The sequence below is a fragment of the Piliocolobus tephrosceles genome, chromosome 21 (assembly GCF_002776525.5).
Source record: "Piliocolobus tephrosceles isolate RC106 chromosome 21, ASM277652v3, whole genome shotgun sequence".
NCBI classification, from domain to species: Eukaryota; Metazoa; Chordata; class Mammalia; order Primates; family Cercopithecidae; genus Piliocolobus; species Piliocolobus tephrosceles.
This window is the reverse complement of record NC_045454.1, coordinates 26,675,657-26,696,008: the sequence shown is the minus strand read 5'-3', so window position 1 is coordinate 26,696,008 and position 20,352 is coordinate 26,675,657. Positions and strand designations below refer to the sequence as shown.

The 20,352-nt window shown below is 46.6% G+C and overlaps 1 protein-coding gene across 4 annotated transcripts in view; it reads left to right on the top strand.

Moving 5' to 3' along the window:
- Positions 1 to 20,352, top strand: part of ZNF536 (zinc finger protein 536) — a 488,284-nt gene that overhangs the window by 308,614 nt on the left and 159,318 nt on the right. For all 4 annotated transcript variants that reach the window (XM_031934852.1, XM_031934851.1, XM_023229080.2 and 1 more), the window contains 2 exons: positions 2,614 to 2,766; positions 15,652 to 17,223. In XM_031934852.1, coding sequence (XP_031790712.1) covers positions 2,614 to 2,766; positions 15,652 to 17,223 — 1,725 coding nt within the window. The remainder of the gene's footprint in view (positions 1 to 2,613; positions 2,767 to 15,651; positions 17,224 to 20,352) is intronic.

Here is a 20,352-nt window from a genome sequence, read left to right as displayed (position 1 = left end):
AAGCGATTCTCCTGCTTCAGCCTCCCGAGTAGCTGGGATTACAGACACGCACCACGACCACCTGGCTAGCTTTTGTATATTTAGTAGGGACGGGGTTTCACCCTGTTGGCCAGGCTAGTCTTGAACTCCTGATCTCAAATGATACACCTGTCTCAGCCTCCCAAAGTGTTGCAATTACAGACATGAGCCACCGTGCCTGGCCCAAGAATTACACTTCTGAAACCTGCCCCTACCTACCTCCATCCTGAAGCCAACATCCAGGACACCTAAGTCCTGCTTATAATTCAAATCAACAGTGATTGGCCTCCTAACTTAAATTGGCCATCTCAACTATGTCGCCAGGAGCACTTGGGCAGAATTTTAATCAGGCTCATCATTGTTTGAAACTGACCTTCATGATCCCAGCAAAAGGGCAGCTGAGGGAGGCCGGGAGGGCAAATGCAGCATGCTCAGGGTTGGGGTGGGTGGGAGTGGGAGAGGGGTAGAAGGAGATGGCCTTCCTGCTGTCTAAAGCTAGGGTGTGATTGGCTGGAAATGACATCTGGTAATCACTCCCTCTGGCAGCAGCTCCTGGTAGACTCAACCTGTAGGACATAGAGCCGCTGTGACTGTATGTAGAGCACTTGTCTGATGGTGACTTTGCAACACTCTCTTGTGCCTGTTTGCCCTGATCAATCAGCCGTCTTTGGGGGCCTTTCCACATTTATTTGGGCAACCACAATCTAGGGCTTGGTGGAGTGACTTTGAGTTCTAGATGTGGATGAGCCTAACTTCCTACTTGTGCAAAATTATAAGAAAAAAAAAGCTAGATAATTATACCCTTTGAATAGCTCTCCAATGATGGTTAGAAGAGTTGGGGAGAATAAGATTAAAGTGAGATTTCAAATATAAATAACTTTGCCTGGGTGATGATACGGTCGTACACAATCCAACTGCAGAGAGAATGCTCCAAGCCAAGAGTTTCCACAGTTGCTTAGAGTGAATACTCAAATAAGAATTAAATGTGTCACACCTGGTGTAGTGGCTCATGCCTATAATCCCTGCTCTTTGGGAGGCTGAGACGGAAAGATTGCTTGAGGCCAGGAGTTCAAGACCAGCCTGGGCAACAAAGCAAGACCCTGTCTGTACAAAAAATAGAAACTTAACGAGGCATGGTGGCCTGCACCTGTAATTCCAGCTACTTGGGAAGCTGAAGCAGGAGGATCACTTGTGCCCGGGAGTTTGAGGTTGCAGTGAGCTATGATTGTGCCACTGCACTCCAGCCTGGGTGACAAAATGAGACACTGTCTCAAAAAAAAAAAGAATTGAATGTGTTGGCCTTCATCTTTCTCATGGTCTACAAGTCTGTCCCTTTTTGGCTGTTAGCAGAGAACCCCAGGAACAGACGTTGAGGAGTAAAAACAGTTTGCATTTTCCATTGCTTGGAAGGCACAGATCTTATTTATTGTAATCTCTCCAGAACTCGCAGATCTCATTACCCCAGAATGTTCCCTCGTTCTCCTCGTGGGATTTACCGTGAGGCCTAGAGGGTGGGCTGGAAGCTACGGTGAGGACCCCGCTATCCTCAGGAGCTTAGATTCTGTGCCAGGCCTTCAGACTCCTGCTCTGTGGGGAGGTCCAAGACTGTGGAAGAAAAGTCAGCCCAGAGAAGGTTCTCTTGCTTCTCCTCCTTGAGTTCCCAATTGTCATCTCTTTGGTAGTGTGATGTCAGGCCTCGGGGGCTGCAATAACATATCCTCCAACCACTAGACATTTTTCCAGTTTTATTTACTATTATGTCCCACAATTTCTTTGCAGAAGGCAGCCATATGTAAATTTTATTCCGTTTTCTAATGGATTTGGGTTACATAACAAATAACAGCAGGAAGGAAAATTTGTATCGATACTTGACAGAGGAAGTTCTCAAGTCACTGCAAAAAGATGTGTCTGCAGTGCTGTAAGTTTATGGGAGTTTTGCAGCTGAGTCTCTGCATATGACTTTGAATATGTCACTATATGTTTATCATGGGCTAATTGTGGAATCACATTTCCATACTTTTTCTTCTCCCTTTCATGAGATTACACCAGCCAGTGATGGATACAAGACTCTACAAGGAAGAAATGATCAGTTTTGGATAATTTTCTTTCCTGTCCCAAAATAGCCATATGTCTGCATGTCTTAGGGACTCAGCTGACACACATTTTTTTTAATTTGTTGCTTGCTATAATGCAAATATGATTTCAGTCTTATAGTGAACTCTACAGTGAGTCCATATTATAAATTAATCAGATTCAACAAACACCAACATTTTTAAACTTTTGAAAAAAAATATTTAATAGGAACTAAGCAAAAGAAGAAATCAAACCAGCTGCTGACACAGCTGTTTCTTTTCTTGTTTAATTCAGTTCAATATAAAGGTACCATATGCTGCTTAAAATGATGATAGGAAAGATGAAATAATTTAAGAGAATAACAAGAAAATACATGAATTGTCAGCATTCTGTCAGATTTAAAGAATGAAATAGACAGGTGTAGTATTGACATGTTTAACTTTGTGTGGTGTTAGCAGTTTTGGTGCGAACAACTCCTGACATGTGCTGAAGTGATGTGAGAACGTTTCTCCTTCGCTGCAGACATTGGCGAGGAGGCTGGGAGATCCGCCGGCGTCCAGCAACCGGCGCTGCTTCGCGACAGAAGCCTGGGCTCGGCCATGAAGGACTGCCCGTACTGTGGGAAAACTTTCCGGACATCCCATCACCTTAAGGTGCACCTGAGGATACACACAGGTGAGAAGTCTGAGTGCATCCAGGGGCACAGCCCAGAGGAGGAGGAGGCCCCCGTCCTGCCTGCTTTCTGGCCCAGGTCCACAACTGTGTGGGTCACTAAGTCTGGAAGGTTCTCCCTGGGCCTGTCTAGCCGCCACTGTGTGGATCAAAAGCGGCCCTCATTTCCTGATTCGTCCCTTAACTAACATTCACCTCGCAAATGACGCAGGAACTCGTAAATGTAGACTCGGATGGTCCCAGCCTGGGATAACTGGGTCGCATCTGAGCCTCTAGGGCATTTTGCTAATGGTTTCCTTCTGCTGTATTGAATGGGTCCCTCCCCACGCCCCTGTATGAACCAGGAGTCTCCCAGGTGTCAGTGATGGGGTCTCAGCTCAAACCTTCCTAAGTGTAGAAGGGAATGAAGCCACTTCCCCAAGCAGCCAGGTAGAACAGGCTTTAGCCCGGCCTGCATTACTTGCCCAGACCTGGGACAGGGCAGCTGGAGTCAATCCCCATCACTCCATGTGGCGTGGAGGAAAAGTGACTCTTTCCTGTGTCTCCTCAAAGGAGAAATTGAGATGCTCTTAGGCAAAAGGGGGCAAGTGGCTGCTGCACCCCTTTGGCGGTTTCTCATGTTTTGGCGTCACACCGGCCGAGGACTGGCTGGCAACAGGGAGTTCTCTGTGTCCCTCAGTCATCATACTTTTTAGCTTTTCTGCTTGTTGCTTGCACATCGCCAATATAAAAAAAAAATCTATCGGAGATATGGACACTTCCATTTTCTTTGATTTTCCTCCTGACACTTTATCTATTGGAGTATGAGCTGCTTCAGAGGCTAGACAAATATGCCATCTATTTTCAAAAATAATTGTGGTTTATTTCCCAAGGAATCAATAAGGCTGTGGATTGCACAGGAATATTGAGTGCATGTGGGCCGCGTGGGCATCGCGTTGGGGGAGACAAGAAACCCCTCACCTGGAGCCTCACCTGGTCCCCACAAATCTCCCTGACACTGAGGGAAGCCTGAGGACAGATGGGCACAGGCAGCTATGGGCTGAGTCACTGGCCCTGCTCATCCTGCATGCCTCTCTTGGAGTCATCTCAGGCCAAAGAGATGTCTTTTAAAACGGTCCTCCAGGTCCCACTACTCTCCCAAACGGCCTCATACCACCTGCCCATGCCTTGCCCCTGGCCCCATCCTGCCCCCTTCTTCATCCTTGGCACCTTTCTGAAGCACTGCCTGCCTTTTTCCTGTTCCTCAATGCAGAATGCCTGTTCCAGCTGCACGACCTGTGTTTCTGCCCCTCCCTCCACCTGGAATCTTCCTCCAGGTGATCCCTGGAGACTTAGCTTCACTGGGATCTATTCGGAGAGGCTGACCCTGACTACCCCACCTAAAACAGCCCTCATATCCCCTGCATTATCTTCTTTATAAACTTAACAGTTTCAGAAATAACCCTGTTGGGGTTCATCACTTATTTGTCTCCCACCAAGCAGTGTCTAAGATTTGCACAGGTGGCAATATTGTCCATCTTTTGAATCGCTCTCATTTCTATAACCCCAGGGTCTGCAAGGGCATCTTACACCCAGTAGGGGCAGATTAATTTATTTGAATGAATGAATGACAGAGGAGATGCTCAAATAAGTGAGTGACTCCTCCTGTCTTCCCTGCATTGTTCAAGGTGGCACGGAGGAGTCAAGGGCTCTAGGGAAAGTGGTCCCTTCCCCAGGGAACACAGGAACCCATCAGAAACCACGGCCTGGCAGTCAGGCTGTAAGCGCTGGTTTCTTGGGCATAGACAAAGTGGAAGATCCTCTTCCCAGGAGTTTAGGGAGGGGGCCTTGCATTCTGATCTCAGGGTCTTTGCCTTTTGAACTTCTCTGCCAGATACTTGCATGGCTTGCTGCTTCCCCTTCAGGGTGAGGCTCTGATGCCCCCTTCTCTATGAGGCCCACCCACGTGGCAGTGTACCCCCCCCACCCCACCAGGACTTTCTAGACCCCTTTCCTTCCCTGTGTCACCTCTCCATAGTGCTCACAGCATCTGACACACTATGCCTTTGTATTTCGTTGTTGTTTCTCTCCATGCACTAGAATGTGAACTCCTTGAGAGCAAAGGCTGTGTCTGTTTGTCCAGCTGCGTCCCCAGCCTAGAACAGAGCCTGACCCATGTGGGCACTCAGAAAGTATTTGCCGACCCAGGCATTCCTGCGTCAATTGGTGAAAGTGACCAGGCTCGAAGGCAGTCAGCCTAGACATGTGGTTTTCTCAGACGATGCTAATGTCCATTTTCCTCCCCGGATTGGAGCCAGGGTTGTGGTGGTGGTTGGGTGGGGCGGGGACCTGCAGACTGCCAGGATACGGGCGGTGGTCCACAGGGCACCCACCCTTAAGCTGTCTGCAGGAGTGTGGAAACCAGGCCAGGCTTGTCTTGTGTATTTCATGTCGATACAGATCACTGGACCACGTTTCCCAGCCAGGGGGTGGCTCTCCATGGGTGAGGTCGGCCTTGCAGAGTGTAAGAGTCAGTGAGGAATGGCGGTGCCTCTCAACAAGGGGCTTCACTAACCGTGTCGCCCCAAGCTCAGTCAGCTTCCCTGGACATAAGAGTAGACACTCCACAGAATACTTCCAGGCAACTTAGGGCCAAGGCTGACAGAAGTTCGGGGGAACCTGGGAGAGAGCAAATGGTTACTGCTCTTCACAGTTTTCAAGCTTGAGAAAGACTAATGTTTCTGAACTGCTTCACAAACCTTGGAATAGTCTTTACAGACATTGAGAGAGACAAGATAGGGCCATGGACAGAGGCATTCTGGAAACTTCCTCGAATCAGAGAGAAAATGAAAGAAGCCATGGAAACATCACACCACCTCCACCACCCCTCGGAAGCAGCATTTGCCTTGTGTAACAGGCAGAATGGTAACCAGATAAAGATCAATTTCCTTTTTATCTAAGAACAAAGAAGCTGGAAAATGCTTACACTTGTGCATTTGAATAGAACAGAAAGTGTTACATGTTATAAATCACCCAAATAAACATCTATTATGACAATGTAAAAGTGTAGATTACACAAGTAATTAAAAATCAAAATCAACGTATTTGTTAATAAGTGATTTCATGTGGGACTCAAGTTGGTGAGAGGCCTTGACTGCCTTCTCTTTTGGCCCCGGTGTCTCTCCTTGCTCCAAATAGCATACAGTTTTTGTATTTCTAAATGACACGGCCAGAGGACAGCAGTCTCATTATGAAACAAAAATACATGTGCTCCAAAATGCCATCTATTTTGAAGTTTTTAAACAATGAACCCGTATGAGCACATTTTAAAACCCAACGTGTAATAAATATATTTTTAATTGGGATATGAGGTGGCACCTTCTCTGTATTTTTTCTGTCCGACTGCATACTTATTGGAAGTCTCGATCATGTAACATCAATGGATAAAACCTCTCTCCTTTTTCTCCCCACTGCATTAACTCAATTACTGTTTCTCTTCTCCTAACACTTGTTTATTGGAGAGGTGCTGACTAGATGCACCAGTCAGGTTGCTCTGAACATCTGGGAGCCCAGGAGAGCCTATGAGTCACTAGGATGTTTCTGGTGCACCCTAAGCTTCAGCCAGGTCCACAGGGGACCAAGGGGAGGCTCCTGCAGGACCTCGGGAATCCCCAAGGCCATCAGATCCTGGAGGCTGCCTCACTCTGGCTCCAGGCAGGGCGGACGTTGATGGCTGCTTGACCCAGAGAGGGCTGAACTTCTCTCCTCATGGAAACATTACCCTGGGCAGACTAGGGTTCAATCACTGGATATGGGCAATTTTTCTTCTACAGCACAGTGTCTGTGATTCAAATTCAGAGCCAGTTATTGCAGGCTCAGAAAGGAGATTGCATCAGTCAGGGTTCTCCAGAGAAACAGCACCGATAGGAAATGTATATATGGCCAGGCACAGTGGCTCATACCTGTAATCCCAGTACTTTGGAAGGCCGGAGTGGGAGGATTGTTTGAGCCCAGGAGTTCAGGACCAGCCTGGGCCATGTAGTGAGACCTCATCTCTAGAAAAGGAAAGAAAAGAAAAGAAAGAAAAGAATAAAAAAAGAAAGAAAAGAAAGAGATATGCCACACACACAGAGACACACAGAAACACACAAGAGATTTATAAGAAATTGGCTGAAGTGATTATGGAGGCTGAGAAGTCCTAAGATCCAAAATCTGTAATTGGTGAGCTGGAGACCCAGAAGAGCTGATGATGTAAATTCCAGTCTTTGAGCCTGAGCCGGAATGCAGGAGACCAATGTCCTAGCTGAAAGACAGCCAGGCAGAGAAAGCGCACTCCCCCTCGCTCAGCCTTTTGTTCTATTCACGCCTTCAACAGATTGGACAAGGTGCACCCACATTGGAGAGGGCCACCTTCTTTACTCAACCCACCCACTCAAACGTTCATCTCATCCAGAAACATCCCCCACGGTCACACCCAGAAGAATCCTTAACCAAATATCTGGGCACCCTGCCGCCCAGTCAAATTGACACAAAAATTAACCATCACAGAGATACATCAGCAAACATCTAGTTGTAACATGCAGTGGGGAGGGTGCATGTCCCCAGAGTCTCCTGAGAGGTTGGCAAATCATTTCAGGATTGGTCTCCATGTGCACATGCCATTCTTTCCCTCCACGTCCCCTCCCTGCGCCCTACCTTGGGAAGCCAGGTGCCTGGGGGTACTCTGGAGGGTCTGATGTATCTGTTTTGTGTGCGCAGGAAGCAGGCAGATGCTGACAGATCCCTGAAAGGCTGGGGGAGGCTTGGCCCCCTGATGGGTGAGCACCTCCTGCATGGCTGTGGGACTCCTGGCTGGTTTCCCTAGGGCGGCTCTCCCGTGTGTGGGATTTTCAGAATGGGGTTGTTGTCTCAAGGAATGACCACTGTAGAGAAATGTAATAAGCAACTTCACTCGTGAAAACTTGGAGGCATGAAAGTTCAGGGACTAATTAAAAATAAATCTCATTAGTTTCTTCCCCCTCTCGAGTTCTGCGAGTGGTTTATTAATCTGGTTTTGATGTGCCGCATGTTCCAGCCCTGAGTCGGGAACCTCTTTGTTGGAATGGATCCGCACAGGGAAGTCAGTGGTGGTTTCCCAGGGGTCTCAGGCTGCGGTCACGAGGGGCTCAGCACTGGGCTGAAGGGCACGCCCGGCAACCCCCAACTCCTGGCTGCTGTCTTCACGGCACAGCCCCTGGATGCTGGCTGGGCCCTCACCTGTATTCTTGTCCCTTTCCTATAGGACCAAAGAGGGTTGTGGAAGGGAGGGAGTTCTCCTTTGCAGCCCCCAAAGGACTGCACACCCAGTCGGGTGTAGGGAGGGAAGCCTGGGCATTATCTTGCCTTGTGACTACAAAGCATGACAGCAACTGGCTGAACACAGAACTCAGCCCGCGGAGATGGAGTAACGGCACGGTAACAGTGATGGTAGTTCCCACGTTCTGTCCACGCCCACATGCAGACACTGTGCTAGACACTGCGCATTAACTCGCTCCTTCATCCCTATAGCACACCTCAGTTACAAGGCTTCATCCCCTACCCCGCTGCAGGGGAGGGCGCTGAGCCTCAGAGACAGAGACGTGAAGTTATCCCGCCCCGGAGTTGCCCAGCATTGGATTAAAGGTTATAATCAGATCTGCCTAATTCAGAACCTCATTCTCTTCGCCGCTGCACTGTATTGCTACTTTTTACTTTTCTGAGTGAATTTCTGGCTTGTTTTAGGGAATTAATGCAACATTTCTTTGACAGTGTGTGTCCACACCATACCCAACAGGAAGGAAAGAAGTGACTTGTACTCACAAGTGGTGTTGGCGCAGCCTCCAGGGAATTTAAAAGGGAAGTACTGTGCACCCCGGCTCCTCCTTGACCCCCCCCTCCTACTGGCCCCAGGCCAGGCTTCCTTGGCCCCACGTGCTTGGGTTTCCCCACTAGCACAGCAAGGTTAGGGGAGTGGTGAGGCTTGGTCACTGTGGCATGTGGAGGCGTTCTGACCTCCTGGGATGGAAACGGGGTGGGTGTGGGTGGGAGTGGAATCACTTCCAGCATGACAGAGCTGATAAACTTCTCATGCTATGGTGGAAACCACCTTTCATCTTCAAAGTGCTTCCCGAGCAGCGGCTGATACATAAACATGGGTGGAAATGAAACTTCCAGCCAGCCCCATCCAGGTGCCTTATGGCTGGTGTCTAGGTCTCTTACCTTTGATGCTTCTATGTAAGGTAACCAGGCTGTTTTCACACACTGAGTAAATATAAAAGCACCTTGCACAATTTTCAAAAAGGAATCGGTTAAAATGGACATTCTTCTCATTTCCTTTTCCAAAAGGAGAGCACATGTTGTTGCCATTAGTGGGGGAGCAGCCACCTGAGTAATGATGAAAAAATTTAAAAAAAAAAATCTCCAAAAGAAGATAAGTCTTTTTTTCTTTTTATTTTGAATTAAAATTCCATCATTTTTCTATTTCCAAGATGAACTAAAAGCCTGGTTTATTCCTCCTCGGTTCCCGATCCTTGCTTTTGCTGCCTTAATGACATCCTAAACTTTTGTTGAAAATAATTGATTGAATTTAAATTTCCTTAAAAGTTGAAGAGGTAATGTTACAGTATAAATTTCCTACCAAACACTAAGTAGGGAAATATCCATTAGTGAAATTAACTACAGTTTCTAGGTAGCTAACAATGTGCTGTATACAGTAGGGCATGGCTAATGAACACTGCAGTGGGTGATATTTCATTATACAAATTAATGCTCACATTTTAATGGGAAAGTCACATAATGAATCTGGGCTTCAGTGACAGCAATTAGAGACACAGATTGTCCCCTTCTGGACAAGGCACTGTTTAGCAATAAGCAGCTGTGTGAAAAGTCTTCAGGTTTACAACATATATATGCTTTGGGGGAATTAGTGTACAATTTATATTAATGTACTGAAGCTTTGCTGCAAAGACACCACCATATTTATCTCTCCTGGTGTTAACTAAGTAAAGACATGGAGAAGGACTAAATAAATATCAAATTGAGGATGCAAATACAGGAAAATACTCAGTTGCTCAACTTAAAAGTGAAACACTTTTGGAGATTTAGCAAAAAAATAAAACAAAACAAAAAAAATATTAGAAGCATGAATCACGTCTTAAACCTTAAAATGGTTTCCAAAGAGAATAATATGAATCCACCTGTTATTTTTGGAGAGGTGCTGGTGGGAACTTGCTCTAAATAGCTCTAGAATAACTCCCTGGAACAGTGAGGGTTCCTTTTACATATCAAGAGCAAAGTAGAGGCTCAGAATTATAAAAGATATGACCATGTAAAAATAGGTACAGTGAACTAATTAAACCACCTGGTCGTATATTTCTAAAAATGGATGATACAGTGACTTGGGAGAGGTTATCAATGATATTTTAAAGCTCAATATATATCTTATGCCGTATGTCAGTGGGAAGTTGGCTTACTGTATGGCAGTTCCAATGATTTCATTAATCCCTTGGAATGATGAACTGCGGCTTTTTAATTTCATTATGCCTTTTCTAGCAAAACTCTTCTTTCTAGAAATGCATTGTTTGGGCCCACATCTTACTCCTTTAAAATATAGTGAGAGGTTTCCCCACAGAAGGCTACCAGTGTTCGTGGCTGCTTCCTTTATTGGGCAAAGGGCTCTATTCTGCACATTTCACAATGACTGCCTGCTCCAGATCCCATCTGTAAAACAGAGCGCTGTGACCCTTCAGTGTTTGAAAAGTTTTGAGATAGGTACCAATATTTAAAAATTAAGGTACTGCACACAGATATCGCATAGATATGATACTTTTATTCTTTTCTTTATTTTAGAGACAGGGTCTCACTCTATCACCCAGGCAGGTGCGCAGTGGTGCAATCATAGTTCACTGCAGCCTTCAACTCCTGGACTCAAGCAATCCTCCTGCCTCAGCCTCCCAAGTAGCTTAGACCACAGTTGTGTGCCACCACACCTGCTTAACTTTTAAATTTTTTGTGGAGATGAGGTCTCCCTGTGTTACAAGCCTGACCCACCATGCATGGCCAAGACTTTTCTTGGAAAATCGAAGGTTGTAGTGCCCACAGTTGGTTAGAGTTGAGTGACACTGTGCTCCAGGAGAGAATGGCTGTTTTGCATACTCATCTAATCTGCCTGGTTCTGCCTGCATGCGAGTGTGTGGCACATATAACAGATAAACACAAAGCAATGAACCACAAACATCATGGAGGTCACCAGAGGACTCAGGACCCCCTGGAAACCTTGGGAGACAACCTGAGTCATCCCCTCAGTAGATGAGACTCATTTATGGCCTAAGTGGCCAATCAATCAACTAGACAGAGCTACTGGCAGGGTCTGGGGCTGCCTCTATACCTTGGGACCGCCCAGGCAATGCAGACCTGAGTCTCAGGCAGAGTCCAGCCTCGGTTGGGCAGGGCTAGGCAGGTCCAATGCCTGGCTCCTTTGGCATGGATCTGGCCATGCCTGGAGGCCTGGGATTTGCTAGAGTTAGCCCAGAGAGCTTGGGCGGAAGAGTGCATCCAGATGCAGAGACCTTGGCTGGGAAGCCGTTCTCAGCTCAGGTAGACTCAGCATCTGCCTGTGCCAGCCAAATGAAAGAGCGGACATAGACCGTGCCCTGGAGGCTGTGAAATGTGCTGTTAGGCCTCTCCGCCAAGTTGCCGCCCCACCCCATCTAGGTCAATATTGTGAGAAGTTTGCCTCCTGAGCACTCTGAATTGGGCCCTTTGGGGAAAGAATGCCGGGGAAACAGCTGGGATGTTTCCAGTGGAGCACAAGGCCCTGGGGCTGCTGGGGTTCTAAGGAGGTTCCCAGCTCAGCCCCTGGATGTACCTGGATAGAAACACGCCCCGGCCGGGGCTCACTTTCATCTTCAAAGCATTTCCCTGTGCCCCTTGTTGGATAGGAAGCCCAGACAGGGGAGTGAGGGCTTTGAGACAGACGGCAGGAGTGGTTCTTCCAATCGTTTAGCGATTACGAGGAAATTAAAATTGAGCTTGTTTCTTTGTGAACATAAATCCAAAGGGGGAGGGTTTATCCCCTGGAACAACGTGCGGAGCGCTTAGCTGAGGAATTGGGATGATCGGAAGAAACCACCCAAACCAAGCCCTTTTGCGACCCGGCAGGAGGTGGAACTGTATAGAGAAATGGACAGAAAGAGCAGGGCAGCCCTTTCATCCCAGTGCAGAAGGCAGAGGAAGCGTGGGTGGAGAGCTTTCTAGAACCTTGCATAGCACGTGCACTCAGAAAACCCTTGAAAGCTCATGAAGCAGCCCCTAATTCACCAGGCCTGGGCCCGTGGAGACTCCAGTGCTAGGAATTAGCCTTTCTTGTTTCTCAGCTCTGGCTTTTATTCTCTGGAGCTGTGAGGGCCAAGGCCTATTTTGAACTCTAAAGACAGTGGGTGGAGTGAAGGGGTGCTGTCCTCCTGCACACCCGCATGCTATATGTGAGTGTGAGAGTGAGTGGGTGTGCGTGAACTCTGCTAGCCTACTATATGATATGTCTCCTCCAAAAGACATGAGAGCAGGGGACCTGGCTCTTTGGTTTTTACTCAGTTTCCAGGGCCAAGAAGGGAGGTTGCAGGTGTTTATTCATTCATCCGTTGGTTCATTCCATCAAAAAATGTGTGTGAATCAAGCTGAAGGTTCCTGAGTCAGTGGGTGACACGTATGTTTATAAGTATTGCTGGCTCTATTCAGGAGACTTAGTTTAGCTCCTAAGTGAGCTTAGGATTGGGATAAGACCACACAGAATATGTGCTTCAACATGTCTTATTACAGGTTGAGGAAGAAAAAGTCCCAAGACTGGGATTCTGTGTCCTGTGGAGTTCAGAGTAGCATGGGTGTCCAGTCCCTAGTCCAGATTCTCAAATACCTCCTGAGGTCTAGACTGTCCTCCCTGCTGAACCATTCATGGTTCCCACTTCAAAGGCACTTCCAAGGAAGGCTGCCTATAATGGTTCCCCACTCAGGATCCACAGAGGGCCACCTGGAAAGTCCCAAAAGATCCTAAAACCAAGTTTGCATCTTTGGCCAATTAACTCAGAATGTGGGGAGGAGGGACCAGGTATCAGCACTTTGTCAAGACCCCAAGGCAATTCCAGGTTGGGTTTTCAAGGGGTTGTCTTTACACTGTCTGCATCAGAATCACCAGGGATACTTAGAAGGCCAACTTCAACTTCTGCCCCCACCCCAGCCCCAGGGAATCAGAACCGCTGTGCCTTAAGGCCAGAACTGGTGTCTTAGCACACTCCCCTGGTGGTTCTAATGCACAATACACGCACAATACAGTTTGACTACTACCGCTCCTGTGTTCTTTTTTGTTTTGTTTTGTTGGAGATGGAGTCTCTCTCTGTCGCTCAGGCTGGAGTGCAGTGGCGCGATCTCGGCTCACTGCAAGCTCCGCCTCCCAGGTTCACGCCATTCTCCTGCCTCAGCCTCCCCGAGCAGCTGGGACTACAGGCACCCACCACCTCGCCCGGCTAATTTTTTGTGTTTTTAGTAGAGACGGGGTTTCGCCATGTTAGCCAGGATGGTCTGGATCTCCTGACCTTGTGATCTGTCCACCTCGGTCTGCCAAAGTGCTGGGATTACAGGTGTGAGCCACCGTGCTCAGTCTCCCATGTGCCTTTCAAACCTGTATCCATTGGAAATAGACATGCACATCCTCTGTGCATCCCCACCCAGAAAGGCAGCTCTCCACCTCCCCAGGCTTGAGAGGAAAGTCCACATTCCCCCTCTTTAACTCCTGCTAATGAATGTCCGTGCTTTCTCTAAGGCCCCTTTGCCTGCCAGATGCACGTAATCATTTCCAGGTGCATTTCTAAAACACAGCCCAAGTCCCACCCGGCACCTGCGGGCCTCACCTCTGCAGGCTTTCATCGCCCGGCCCTCCCGCAGGGTTTGCTCCCATCCGTAGGCCAGGATCCTGAGTTTCTAGGTAGGCCTGCCTGCTGCGGGTCCCATCACAACCCCTCTAAGTTTCAGGTACTGCCTCTGTCACACCTGATCACTGGGCTTGCAGGTAAACTGAATCAGCCGTGACATCCTGCTGCCCAGAAGTGCCCCATCCCAGCCTGGCCTGTGATGCGATGTCTAAAAAGCAGTAGCTCAATGAGTCTGAGTCTAACCCGGGACTGACTCCAAGAAGTGGGAAAATACTGCCTAAAATTCTCTGGACCTTTACCCCAAAAGCGATAGAGACTTCCTCCTAGATCCATGTCATTGGTCTAGTTAGAGATGACTGTGGCCTTTATGTTTAGAGAAACGGATTCGCTGCGGGGTTCCCTTCCTAGACTTAAGGGCCACCTCTGAAAGTGTCCAGGAGAGATCTCAGCAGCTCGTAGCACCTGACACCCTTGTTCTGATGAGGCAGGCAGGGTGTCCATGGCTCTGGCATCTCCTGCTCAGACATGACGTGTCATCTCCTGCTCAGAGCCAGGGTGGTGGCCCTCTTGCTCACAAAGTCCATGCCCCCAAATGCCCTGTGCCTGGAGGACTGGGACTCATGCCTTCTGCTGAGACTAGACACAGTGAAATGTCTTCAGAAGACACCATTCACTGATGATTTGCTGTTACTTTTTAGATCAGTCTGTTTTATAATAGAACAGAGGAAGAGGAGGGGGAATAGTTGAGGGTCCTAGAAGAAATAATTGTGGATACCGACAGGGCATCATTGTGAATAAGAGAGTGGGGACTGTCACAGTACCCATTCCTTCCAGAGAGCCTTTTGATTGCAAAGTCTAGAAAAGCCCTGGGATTGCTAACAAATTCTTGAAATATATTTAAATCTACAGTCGTTTACCCTCTTTCCCTTCTCTATCCCTCAATGCCAGCAAATGTAAGTTGTCTCTTCTGGTATCTTTCCACATTGTGGAAAGAACAATAGAAGTTGGGGGTGTTGAATTTAAATAAATATTTAATTCATGAAAATTATCTTATATGTTTTAAAACACTCTTTAAAGCTATTTTTATTCTCTAGAAAGCGCTTATTATAGGTAAATTACACATTTTACTACCGGAGCATTAGGTTTGCCATTAGTACAAATTTAAGGCACTACAAAGACCAGTAGATAATGTTAATTTCAAATACAGAAACTAAATATATTTTGTGCCTTTTTATTACTCATTTTCTTTTAAGTTTTATTGACTGCTTTTTATCTTAACTATATGTCTTTACATGCTGCAATCATAATGCACTGTAATGGTATTAATATTTTATAGAATCTGTATTTATAGTTCTTTATTTAGAAACAGTGCAGTAGGTCTGCAGATATCTGAGCCCGTCTGGAATGGTGCCCTCCAAATAATGATAAATTACTTGTGCAGTATGCCATTTGCTAATTATATCCATGATTTACTGCAGAGCAAGACTTAAATCATTCATTTCAGTCTTGCGTAACAGTGCCATAAAATTTTTAGGTTTAAAAATGGTTTCCATGTGTATAATTTAAACAAATTTTAGAGCTATTGTATACACAAAATATTGCAACCACCCATTTGTTACATACTTTCTCTTTTTAAACTTCTACTTTTAATGATCACTGTGGCTGAAATTATTATGCTTAATTTTCATAATCATAGCTTTTAAATCTACAGCCGTTTTCACATGTTAGATAAAGAAAAAGATAGCTAATTGTGTGTAGATAGTATGTCATTCCTGAATAGTCCCAAATGGTACAAAATCATTAAAAAAGCTTAAGAGTACGAATTATTCTTCTATTAAAAAACAGTTGTTCTCTAATTATTAGTTTGAGCTGCTTTGTTTCAAAGAACAAATGTTGATCCTTCCAGCCTCGTTCAGCACACCAAAATGAGATAAACGCCTCTTTTTTTTCTTATATCAAAATCTTGCAGGTGAGAAACCCTACAAGTGTCCGCACTGTGACTATGCCGGCACGCAGTCAGCGTCCTTAAAATACCACTTAGAGCGACACCACCGGGAGCGGCAGAATGGGGCTGGGCCGCTGTCTGGGCAGCCCCCGAATCAGGACCACAAGGACGAGATGTCAAGCAAAGCTTCTCTGTTCATCAGGCCAGACATCCTGAGGGGCGCCTTCAAGGGTCTCCCTGGAATCGACTTCAGAGGAGGCCCTGCATCTCAGCAGTGGACATCAGGGGTGCTCTCGTCCGGAGATCACTCGGGGCAGGCCACCGGCATGTCTTCAGAGATCCCCTCAGATGCTCTGAAAGGCGCCGACCTTCCTGCCAAAAGCACCCACTTCTCCGAGATCGGAAGAGCTTATCAAAGCATCGTGAGCAACGGTGTGAATTTCCAAGGGTCCTTGCAAGCTTTCATGGACAGCTTTGTCCTCAGTTCCTTGAAGAAGGAGAAGGACGTGAAGGACAAAGCGCTGGCTGACCCTCCTTCCATGAAAGTCCACGGAGTGGATGGTGGTGAGGAGAAACCCAGTGGCAAGTCCTCCCAGAGGAAGTCCGAGAAATCTCAGTATGAACCCCTAGACTTGTCTGTGCGGCCAGATGCCGCCTCCCTCCCGGGCTCCTCGGTAACTGTGCAGGACAGCATCGCGTGGCACGGCTGCTTGTTTTGTGCTTTCACAACGTCCTCCATGGAGCTCATGGCCCTTCATCTCCAGGCCAACCACCTGGGCAAAGCGAAACGCAAAGATAACACCATCGGGGTCACAGTCAACTGCAAAGACCAAGCCCGGGAGGCGAGTAAGATGGCCCTGCTGCCCTCAGTACAATCAAACAAAGACTTGGGCCTCTCCAGTATGATTGGCTCTCTAGACTCTGCTTCTGAGAAGATGGCCCAAGGTCAGGTCAAGGAGACTCTGGGGGAGCAGAAGAGTGGCACATGGACCAGCCATGTGGACCCTGCATTTTGTAACTTCCCATCAGACTTCTACAAGCAGTTTGGTGTTTACCCAGGCATGGTTGGCTTGGGGGCCTCCAGTTCCTGCCCCAACAAGGAGCCTGATGGAAAGGCCCACTCTGAAGAGGATGCCCCCATCCTGATCCCCGAAACCACGAGTAAGAACACTACTGATGACCTCTCCGACATCGCCTCCTCAGAGGACATGGACTCCTCCAAGGGAGAGAACAACGATGAAGAAGATGTTGAAACCGAACCGGAAATGATGACCAAGCCACTGTCTGCCCTTAGCAAAGACAGCAGCAGCGATGGTGGGGACAGCCTGCAGCCCACAGGTACCCCCCAGCCCGTCCAAGGACTGGTCTCACCTTTATCCCAAGCACCGGAGAAGCAATGGCACAGCCAGGGTCTTCTCCAAGCCCAGGACCCCTTGGCAGGCCTGCCAAAGCCAGAGCGGGGGCCGCAGAGCCTGGACAAGCCGATGAACATGCTGTCGGTCCTCAGGGCCTACAGCTCTGATGGCTTAGCAGCCTTTAATGGACTTGCAAGTAGCACAGCAAATTCTGGATGTATCAAGAGGCCAGACTTGTGTGGTAAGTTTTAGAATCCTCTTCCTATAGTTCATTTCCCAAAACATCAGTGCTGAATTGTGCATTTTTTTAAAACAAAAATGGGGTAGACTTATCCATGAGCAAATTTTGAATGAAATATTAGAAAAAACCCTCAATGCTGTATCTGCAATGTAGACAATCATAAGAGTCCATTTTGTTTAGAAGTTTTAGAACTCATACTTTTGTGTTCCAATTTGCTTTATAATGTGCTAAAATGCCTGTACAGAAGGCATGGAAAAGGGGGTGGTCTCTGACCATGTGAACTACTCCTGTTTGCCATCTAGAACTTGAAGGGGGGAAAATCAACTTACAAAACAAAAATGAAAAGAGACATGGTAACTTGCAAATTCTTCAGTTTTTCAATTTATGCAAAAGATGCCTAAAGACAATTCCTTACTGCTTTGCTAAGCCAAATCTGCTTTCTTAAACTTGTCTTTTATTGACTTAGAGGATACTAAAATCATATCACACTAACCACAGTATAGAAACAAAGCGACCTTCTCTCCAAAGAGGGAGATGGTTTCTGGGTGTTTACGACTCATTTTTAGACAAACCAAATGGCAGTTACTGTGACTTTGGCCTTCTGCGCTTGGCTTCTGTTTGTCTGTCTGTTCACCTGTCTGTCTGTTGTTCTAACAAGACATGTACATTGTGAAGTCCCTGAACAGTAGTGATGTGACCCTGTGCATCTTGGATTCATGCTTGTCTGATCCTGTAGCAAACTGACACTTCTTTAGCTCCTTAAAGCATATGGGTACCCCAAAGGAATTCCAGATTTTAGAACATAATGGTAAATTTAAGGACTAGGTTTGGATCAAATGAATGTTGGAGTGGTCAGGGGGAATCAAAGTCATTCTCTTGGCACCCAGATATCCGTATTTAAAGCCTTTCTCCGAAAAGAAGCTCAATGTATTCTTCTGTTTGAAACCAGCCCCAGATATCCTCACCAGAGACAAATGACCATGATACCTTTCCATCCGTAATTTATGAATGGATATCTATAATTTTACTTCACCTGTGGAAGGAAGGCAGGAAGGCTGGGAGGCAGGAAGGCAGGAAGGCAGGATGGAAAGAAGGAAGGGAGGGAGGGAGGGAAGGAAAGAAGGAAGGAAGGAAGGAGGGAGGAAGGAAAGAAGGAAGAAAGGAAAGAAAAGGGAAGGAAGGGGAAAAATAGAAGAGAATATTTTTGAACCTCAACATCGTGTTGTTCCTTTAAGCACAGAGCAGAATTCAGGAAGCTAGACTCTGGGTTCATAATTTAGATTGATATATTTCTTTTATTCCTCTTCTTCCCTAATTCACTGGGAACTGAATCAAGCGGTCAGAAATATTTTTTTGAATTGTCGAAAATCACTAAATGGATTTCTGACAGCTCAAAAAAATATTGACAGTTCCTTATGCTGAATGATTCACAAGGCCCCATTAACCACTACCCCCAGATCTATTTTTAGCCACATACAATTCATTACTTTTGAAGCTGTTAAAAACAATACTTAAAAGAAGGGAAAAAAGTGTTTTATGTCAGTCCAAATCTTTTCCTTTTTTTTTTTTTAACTTGTGGAGGAATGTTTAAGGCTGTATTTTATTTTTTTTTTTTTTTTTTTTATTGTTGTTTTAGGTTTGTGATTGGGGTGGTTTCTTTTTTATTGTTGTTTAGAGCCTTTTTTTTAAAGTCTATTTTCAGTTCTTTCAACTACCTACGTAGGACCATAGTTCCTGCCAGGAATCCATGCATCAGAAAAGATCAAAACCTGGCATGTTCATGAGCTCATTATTATTGAAATGAGCTCATATTACCCCTATTAATTTTCCCATCTTCCTATCAGTAATGAAGGAAGGCTGCCTGGCTCGAGGAAGTTTGCCCAATGGTATCCTTTCGCACCAGGCAAGGTTGAATGGGAAGCCAACTTCAGGGAACCTGCCGGGTCTTGAGAGCCTTTTATCTATGGGCTGCAAGCTCTTAGGCACTTCTCACCTTTTCCCAAAACAGCAGCACACAACACGCCCCTGACATTTCCCCACTATGTGCAAGCCCGGTTGTCTAGTCCACCTTTCAGCCTTTGGGCAGCAGACCCAGGGATGTAAGCTGTGCCCCTCACCCCCCGCCTCTTTCATGGGACTTGGGGACCCTCATGCCAGCCAAGCTTGAAGGCTTCCTGGTTGCTTCTGCATCAGAGGGTTCAGGCCCCTTGTCCTGCCTTCCACTCCTGGGAAGATACTGAAACTGACTCTGGCCACAAGCTGCCTATTTTTAGAGAGTGTGAGTTCTGCATTCCGTTTGGCCCCATTTCTTCTGCCTCCTCTTGCTTTAGTTTGGAAGCAGGCAGGAAAAGATCCTCCCTGGCTCTTGCATTTGCTTGGGGATGGGGCCACTGCCCTCTTGCCTCTAGAATGGGTCTGGCTCTGCCAGTTCTCATCCCACTCCCCCCATATCTGGCCCACCATAATTGCAGTTCTCTTCTCATTTTCTTGTGAGCGACTGTGGTATCCCAGAAGGTCCAGACATATTCATCCGTTCTAAAAGTTACCATCTAGGAGGAACACACAAATCCACATGGGCTGTTTTTTGTTTGTTTGTTAGTTTCTTAAGTAGTGTAATTCACTCTCTTTTTAGCATGACAAGAAGCACAAGTGACATTTGTAAGCTTTAAAAACCCCCTAGCTTCCCTTTGCAAGGGTGGAAGTGATATTGGCACAATGAATAAAATATTTCTAATGTTTATTCCTCCTTCCCTTCTTCACTCAAAGTAGGTACGGGTTTCTAAATCCGCCTACCAGGCTGATCACTATATCTCCTTAAGAATTTGAGCTTTGTCAGACCAAAGCATCATTCCTAGATTTCTCATTTCGGATGGATAAAGTTCAGGGCTAGTTTTGTCTGGTTAGTAAATCTAAATCCCCACTTTCATGATTACAGAAACAGGCTTATAGGAGGAGCTAATGTTCCTATGTTTCTTAAGGAAGAGCTCTGTTCTCAAGGGGTGTAAAAGTGTTTGAAGAAGCATCAGAAATACCTAGTTCAAATCATACAAGCTCCCCACAGATCTCAGCAGCTCCTTCAACCCTTGCTGTTGATTGGGAGAAGGTGGCGTCTCACCCTAGTCTGTGGGT